The following is an 8927-nucleotide window of genomic DNA, read 5'->3' as shown; positions in this document are numbered from 1 at the left end:
CCCTCTGCCACTCCCCAAAAAGCTGTTCAGAGACACGTGGACTTATCTGCATTTACAATAGCTTTGTCCTTTGAGTCATTCCAAAAAAGAGGTAAGGAGGAGACACTTGAAAACAAAACTTAAATTGTTTATGAATTCACTAAATTTTATAGTGAAATGCAGCTCATGAAATTTTAGTTTTTGTCTTAAATCTCTTATTAATTGCATATTGTACAATGAAAGCTAAAGACTGAAGTTACTCTAAAGAATGTCTAACCCCTCAACTCCTTTTTAAATAAAAACAGATGCTTAGTTAGATAAATGACTTCTTTAGGCTCCTATTCATTTCAGAAATAAAAATACATCACATATATCACACACTGTCAGTCTTTGGAAACACTGACACTTGGGTGAAGATAGCAGCTTACCTTTTTAACAAAAGTTGGTTAAGCAATTAAACGTTTGTGGGTTTTCACTGGCAACTGAGGAAGTATTACGAATAATAATAGTTATTAGAAGGTTAAAATATTTTATATATAAATATACACTACATCACATATTTTAAAGATAACACACATTTTCTATGGACCAAGGCGTTTCCAAATTCACACTGGCTGGCTATTCAAGAATGACACAAGTCCTAGCTGAAGCGTGTTGGTCTTTACAGGTGGTGCACGTCCATCAGGCCCCTTCTCAGGAGCGGTACTGAAGATCTGTAAAACCTGGGTAACCAAAGAACTAGATTTCTGAAAGATGCAGTCAGTCAAAGACATAACGGTGTCCCTGTACTGTAATGGAGGGCAAATGCTGTTAAATCTAACTCAAAACAAATTTGGCAGTGCTGGTTGCAATGAGCAGAGAGGCTTAACATGCTTAAAGGACAGAAAAACACTTTTAATTACATAGGAAAATTTTTATTTGATAAATATAATTTCATAAACTTTAAAAAATTACTGAGAACTATACAATAAGTATACTACATTTACTAAAAATGCATAAAATTTTTATAGGATTATATTAGACCGCCACAGTGTCTGAGGTCCAAAATTTGAAGCTAATTGTTGCTATAGTATTTACAACTACTGATTCCTCATAAAAATCTAACAATCGCATTATTACAAACATATCATTAATTATGATGCACTTTTTGTAGAAGTATCATTCAAGTTTTCTCACATAAACAGCACATTAATAATGTTCCATTTTTATGAAAATAGGTAACTCAATTCAGGACAGGAATAAAAACATCTCTAAAAGGGGATTAAAAATTAATACAACATGCTTTACATATCTCTTTGGTGTGTTAGTTTCATCGATACCTGTTTACATCATACCCCAAATTGATCTTTACATGAAAGATACAAACATAAATAATTTTCCCTTTCCTTCCAGACAGACCCCAATAACTTTCAGACTAGCGTATTTCAAAAACTTTCGGTCTTAAAAATTTTTTACTGGCCTTGACTCCTGTCTATCAGATAGGGGTCTCAGACTGGGTGTGACACACACCCTACAGCCTGATTTCACAATCTTATGCAGAAATGACCCTGGTCTGAGGAGAGCTATTTCCTAACAGGGTGATGTGCCTGTTCCATCCTCTAACAAGGACAGGGCCAGAATTTGGGTCAGGCCTGGGAAGCCTTTGAACAGCATGGAAATGAAGATCCAAGGAGGACGGTATTTAAAAGAAATTCAAACTGTAAATTCTCCCCCACAGCAAACCTGGATACTGTAGTTCTCCTGGCCCACACTCTGCTACCCTCTAGGCTGAGCCTCATGCCGAGCGAGGCAGGGTGCTGAGTCACAGAGTGCAGCTGAGGGGCAATTCTGCAAACTGACCTGGCACTTGCTGCTGTCTTCAGGGCTACAGCCTTAGACAAGGCAATGGCAAGCAAATGAGGAAAACAGATTCGAGACCTTTAATTAATTAGTAATAACACAGGTAGCATCTTACTCTGGTTTTGGCAAACGAGAGTTAGTTAATTATCAACATTGTATTTCCGAAGACTTTTAAATATGCAAAGGGAAAATTTTGTTTTACAGTATGAGTATTAGTACTAGAAAACAATTGGAAGCTTACAGACAACACTGGTCCTTTGTTAAGTAAAAGAAAACCCTTTTCTTACAATTACAAGATAATTTTCCTCTAAATGGAGTAGGTTTTGAACAGAGCAGGAAGAGCATTGTCTGTGGAAGCATTTACCTTTTTAAAATAAGTTCTTAAACAATTTCAAATAGGAGTGCAGAAATTACACCCACCACACCCTGAGCACCATGCACGTTAGCTGACCCTGCCTTGCTGCAGGTGGTCGAAGAGTGCGGGGCGGCTGTGCAGTCCTTCCCTGGTGTCAGCAGTCAGTTTAGCTGATGGCAAGAACACACTGTAAGGTAGACGCGATGCAGGCTTACTGAATGTCATTTTATCACGTGAACACTTCGTAAGATATTCTAAGAAAAGCAAATTCCATAATATCCTCCACTAAACTATTCCATTGAATATTTTTTGCAATATTTCCTCTTCTGGAACATGAATTGGTGAGTGTACCACACATTATACATTTTATTATATCCTTTTAACATAGTTCCAGAATGATAGGATCTTTCTAAAGCAATTCTGGAATATCTAAGTTAAAGATGGGCTATTTATGAAAATTAGTATCAGGCTGAAATTCATAACCCAATATCCTTGCATTATAAAAAAAGACAAAGGTTATATTAGCAAGAAAAGAGTTTACCAGTGAAAAAAGATGAAGTCTTATATTTATGAAATGAGAACGGGATGGAGGGTTGCACAAACATCTACAAAAAGGAATTATATTCTCAATTGTATAGAAAACTCTGGCAAAACCTTATTTAACTATTTCCATACAGTTTAAAACGTGTATGTACAGGGCTAGGTAGTAGTTCTTAAAACATATTACTTTTAATGAAAACAAATCCCAAACAATGGATCTACATGATAAATTCAGGATGGAAATTAAGTATTGAAGTGTAGTGAGTTAATACCAAATATATTCTAATTAATCATTCTTAGCATTTTAATTTAGCGCTGCCATTACCCCATACAATTTAGCATTTTAGACTTTGTTTCATTTACATTCTCTATACATATGTGAAAATACACCTTCCAGGGAAACACTGGGCAGATCTCACTTTACTGTGGTGGTCTGCTGTAACGTAGACAATGCACACCGACCTAAGAATGACAGGATGCATGCCTGAGATCCTCTATTCTAGAATCTAGCTAACTGAAAGGCAAAAGCAACTCTCAAGCCACAGAACAAGGCTATTCTTTTTTTAATTAATTACCCTAATGTTTTGATTTGCAAAATTAAAAGTATTTGCAATATTTAAATACTGTCCAAACTTGGTTTTTTATTGATACAGTTGAACTTTACAACAATGTCATAAAAATACTATAAACAGAGCCTTCAGATAGAGAAGCAAATTTAAATATATTAACCAGCATGCAAAAGATCTGAAGATAAACACATTAAATAATAATATGCTACTAGTACCTAATTTACCCACTTTATATTCTGTCATAGAAATATTAGTAAACACCAATTTGAAATTTGGTGGACTGGATTTCTGATGTATGAATGAAAAAAGATACACCCTTTGATGTATACAGTTAATTTTACTGGTTGTGTTCCAGTACATTAAGTTTGGTATTGGTGTATGTTTACTACCCATAGTGCAGTAAAGAACACAAACACATTCTCCTAATTTTCTCTATGAACGTAGAAAGCACTGATGAATTAACAACATGGGTCACTTAGGAACCAAAACTCCTTATTATTCACATTTACTTTTCCCATGAAAAGCTTCAAATATAACTCTAATAAAAAAATAGAGTTTTCAAGGCAAACTTTTCAGCATAATTTACAGAAGCAGATTTAAATAGAAGACTCAATAACTAAGCTAATACTCAAAAATACAATTAACTAGAAATTATTTCTCTTTTCTACCTTGATATTAAAATATGATGGCCTTAGCAAGAGGCTGAAATGCCATTAGGAGTCCTGTAAGCAAAGGGAATCCCAGAGAAAGTCAGAAAATGTCCCTTTATTCACAAATTTTAAACGTGGTCAGATTTAAATCAAAGGGGCTGAGAGTGGTTCATGCTAATGCTTTTTGTTTGTTTGCCGTTATAACTCTGAGCGGGCACGAACTACCGCAGAGATCTCAGAAAGTAATGCTGCAGAGCTAGTGTGGCCATTACCAGGATGAACACACTGCATTTTAGGCAAGGAGTTGAAAGGGCTCCCACAAAGCACTGACTGCTCTTTTAACAAGTAGATGAGTCCATTGTGGAGAGAGTCAAGATGCTCCTGTCGTTGGTATAGAAAGGATCCGATGCACTCCATGATCTAAAGTAACAATAAGAGAAAAGTTTGGCTCACCAAGACCTATGTTTTAATTGAGAAAAATATTTACTCTAAAACTCAGGACCAAAATGCAATTTGAGTATTAAAATAATCAGATTCATTTTTAAATGCTGAAAAGAAGTTCTTCATACTAGCACTGACTGACCAAACATTCCATTTATATTACACAAAAACTTGGGAAAAATAATGCTCTAGTCATCATATAAAAATAATAGCCAAAATTTAGATGTTCATTAGCATTAAAACATTTTCTATAGATAGCAGAGCATACAATGCTCTTAAAATCTTAATTCAATATAAAAATAAGTATGTTATTAAGAGTTATGCATATTCAATTTTCTTGAAAAGCAACTAGGCTGTATTACAGAAGCAAACAAACAAAAACCGCACTTACCAAAAGCTTTGGAATGGAATAGCAATATATTCATAATTTATTTCTTTTCAGCTATAAATTCTATTCTAAAGATTTTAGCATAATTAGCTTGAGTGTAGAGAATGGTTTATTCAGTAGGCATCAAAGACATCTGTAAGTCACTAGGGTTCTCATTTAATTATGAACAATGATCCCCTACTGGTCTGGAAATATTAACTACTGTCTGAATGATAGAGCCCATAAGCAACTCATTACATACCACTTTATTTGAAGCTGTATTAATTTAAGCTTAAGTGACTCATGATCATAAATGGCCTGCCATGCTTGAAACAGTCTAACCTTCTTTACGGACAATATTAGTATTACCAAGTCAAAGGTGGCTTTTCTTAGAATACTAAAAGAACTTAACAGTAACTGTATTTTATGTAGATTTCTAGGGTTCCCACTTTCCTTAAACAAAGATGTTATTAGACACTAGCACTTAAAATGGTCCAAGTTCACTTCTATCAAACATCTGCGGTTTTCTAAGAGACTCTGTATATAGTTCATATTTAAATTGATTAAGTGAGCAGTCATAATGAGGTTTGGACCTAGACATTTTACAAAGTTGGCAGAGGAAAACTAACAAGCAACAACCATACCAATGGTGAACAGAATTTACTAGCTTCCAGGAAACCTTAAACAATATCCACCTTAGTTTAAGGAAGGGCTTCACTACCATCTCTCTAGCACTTAGAACTACACTTGGTACATAATAGGCACTCAGTATTTGTAAAATATATGAATAAAATGGAACTATGAACATTGCTTAGAGTAAGTATCTGTGCAAAAAAAGTCTATTCAGACATGTATGATAAAATGGAAGTACGAACACCCCAATGATCTGGAGTGAAGTTTCCACTCCCAAGCTGCCCACATTACACAAATTGTTCTCTCTCCAACCACTGCTTACACAGAAAAATCTCCTTAGGCAAGGCTCCCTTCATTCTTTATCTTTTCAAAGCACACACGTGCTTTCACATGTTCAGTATCGTATTTGACAGGACATTAAATACCTGAATTACATATCAACTATTAACTCTTTCCTATTTAGAAAATGGTTTTGATTCGGATAAAGTAGCTGTTGATAAACACGGGAAATCATTTATTGCTAAAGTACAGCCCTTTAGGGTACAACCTGGTATGTCCTTGATATAGCACCACGATGCTACCTTTGAAACCAAGCTTGCAATATGGCATATTCCTTTGACAATACCAATTAATAAAATGTAAGTACAATTTTTATGCCTGGACAGTAAAAGTTTAATCAGCAGAGAAATCTATCATATGAAAGCACTAGTGATGCTCTCTTATGTTTAACATGTTAATGGAACAGGCCAGGGGCTTCTACATCTGGTAGCAGAGGGGCCAGCCACGCCCTGCCTTGTTGGAAGAGAAATGGAGCATACATACAGGCTGCGCCCAAACCCCACAGGAATGCCAAATGTATTTCATGAATATAATTACATACAAAAACCACAAACAAAACTCTACATATCGAAGTAACTTCAGAGTTTAAATATGATGTTAATGGATCTATGGCAATTTTCATATCACCCTTTGAAAAGCACCAAGTGGTTTTGCATACTGGATGATTTTATTCACTAGAAAAAAATGAGCAGATCTCAAAGTACTTTTTAGATTATTCATTTGAAGAAAAAAGATAATGAAAGTAGTAACTGATAATTATAACCTTAGATGTTAGACCTAAATTGGAAAGATATTTATAGTCTGTCAAATAAGATATTAATTGGCTAAAGATTTTATTAGGAAAGTAAAAAATGAAGTCCTACAGAAAATGTGGTATAACTCTAAGTGAAAATGAGTACAGATGACAATGGGCACCTGTGAGAAGACAGGCTGGAATAAACCCCATGACGTTCGGGGCAGGGGCACGAGGGGTGACGCAGTGAAGGCATGGCTATGTTCCACTAGTGGAGACATACCACCTGACCCACCGACACCAAGAAAACAGGAGTGTACAGAAAGCAGAAAATACTTTCTGGTCATTTAAAATAAATTCTAGTTGTGTGTAACAGAGAAGATGTATACTGTCACTAAAGAGAACTTCCTGTTGAAGTAGAAATTTTAAAAATTCTGTGAATTTCTACAATACTTTTAAAATTCTAACTCCCACCTTAGTTCTGTGCAATGCAGCTATCATGGTTAAATCAGGGCCTTCTGGAACTTCTTTTAAAAAACTTGTTGGCCTGGTACACGACAGAGCTGCTTTCTCATAATGCATTTTATAATATAATTGTGTAAGTCATAATATATAAGTCCCAATAAATTTAACTACCCATAGTAATTCTTTTATGTGGAATAAAATTACTACAAAATGGTATTACAACATTACAAAGATATTCCTGATTACGTTATGATCAATAAATGGGACTAAAACCACAGACGTTATATTAACATAAAAATGCTATTTACAAAGGCAACTATACCATAAAGACATGGCCATAACTCAAGGCAAAGTGGGAACTAACAAGTTCGCCAGTAAAAGTTATCTGAATTTTATCATACGTGAGTGATATCACACTCAACATCTTTAAAACACAAAGCTAACCAAACACTAGAGTACTTTTTCCTCCACCCTTTATTTCCTGCTCACAGTGCACTTTCCAGCCTGCTCCAAGGCACGGCACACACAGAAAGTGGTACTGTTTCCACAGTAGCCGCGGACAATGGAAATCACTGTCTACCCTGCATCTGTGACCCTGCATGCCAGGGCCAGTACACTGCTGCTCTGGTTGTTAAGAATATATCATTTACCTAAAGAACATCAAAGTGTGAAGGTATTTCTACTCCTTAATATCTCCTAAATAATAATAACATCCCCTAAATAATGGGGAAATATATGAAGAAATTAAAGTGGAATATACCCCAAAATTGTATTGTTTGTTAAGAACCACAAAAGCAAGCTCTGGTAAATCTTTCAACAAATAGATTTGAGAAGGGACAAAAATGCAAAGATTCTAACAAATCATATTTAAAGAGCCTGTTCCAGCTTATCAATTTTTAATAAGACCATAAATACCTAGTAAAAACGTAAAAAACACAACTCATTTTAAAACCTCATTACAGAGATAAAAAGGGTAGGAGAGCAGCTTTTTGTGTTTAGAAATACTTCAAAGTCTCAAATGACTGACTAGAAAATACAGATGGAGAGGAAGAAAAGCAAAATCCTTTGATTTTACTATTATGTGTAGATTATTTTGTAAATACAAAAAACCAAAAATATATAGAAAATAAAACAGTAGTAGTATAGGTATAAAAGTTATATAAAAACCAAGTAAGAGTACCATATACATACTCCTATTCACCACATTTTAGAATGATTTTGAAGAAAATATTTTTGTTCATTAGATGACAAGTCTCTTTAAAGGTGCTTTCTTTCCTTTGTTAGTGAAAGAAACCCTCACCCAAAGCCACAAAGTGAAATCTATCATCAAAGAGTGCTAATACACAGCATACATCCTGCTTCAGTTGGTAAAACCAGCTGCTGATTTATTAGGTATCTAGAGATGCATGTTCGTCTGTTCCAGTTTATAGGACACTCATCATCTGCAGCAAAGGCTACTTAGAGAGATTTCACACCTGCTGACATGGGTTGGACTACATCTTCCTATTACTCGTTCCAGCATTCTTCCAACAGATGCGCATGCTGTCTCTCCTTCTGAGAAACAGCACATGGAGTCCAAGCACTTGATACTTGAATTTGTTTCAGTAAGCTGGAGAAAATGAAGCAGAAAAAATTAGTTATTTATAGATTTGGACTTCCAAAAAAGCATTAAAAAATTACAAGTGCTTTAAAACTAAAAGTAATATATATATAAACCTGTTTGCTTTAATATGGATATGTATGGTATGGAAGGCTTAATTTAAGAGTAATCTTACAAGAAATATTTAAATAGCACTGTGTCCTAGGTATGATGTTAAGTAAAATAATTATACAATAACAAGTAGCTGGATATTATTTAGATCTGCAAAGACTTTGGATTCTAATGTCTTAATAACTTATTATGGTCAAAATGATTTACATCAACTACTCAGAAACCTAATGAATTCTAACTCCCGAGTTTTTGTGTAGGTAAAATGCTACTGCAATTTCAATGAAAAATGTCTACCTATCAAGTGTG

At 34.7% G+C, this 8927-nt stretch overlaps 1 protein-coding gene across 5 annotated transcripts in view; it reads right to left on the bottom strand.

Moving 5' to 3' along the window:
- Window positions 1-1419: 1419 nt before the first annotated feature.
- The window catches only part of ATP11B (ATPase phospholipid transporting 11B (putative)), a 102157-nt gene continuing 94649 nt past the window's right edge, over window positions 1420-8927 (bottom strand). For 2 of the 5 annotated variants that reach the window (XM_036017741.1, XM_036017739.1), the window contains 2 exons: window positions 8386-8519; window positions 1420-4352 (listed from right to left, as the gene is read on the bottom strand). In XM_036017741.1, coding sequence (XP_035873634.1) covers window positions 4271-4352; window positions 8386-8519 — 216 coding nt within the window. In that variant the 3' untranslated portion in view covers window positions 1420-4270. Of the gene's footprint in view, window positions 4353-5138; window positions 8520-8927 lie in introns of those variants that run through there. The other 3 variants (XR_003683865.2, XM_028503405.2, XM_036017740.1) reach the window with 2 other exon arrangements.

This window comes from Phyllostomus discolor, chromosome 2 (genome assembly GCF_004126475.2).
Source record: "Phyllostomus discolor isolate MPI-MPIP mPhyDis1 chromosome 2, mPhyDis1.pri.v3, whole genome shotgun sequence".
Lineage (NCBI taxonomy): Eukaryota > Metazoa > Chordata > Mammalia > Chiroptera > Phyllostomidae > Phyllostomus > Phyllostomus discolor.
This window is presented reverse-complemented; position numbering and strand designations above follow the sequence as displayed.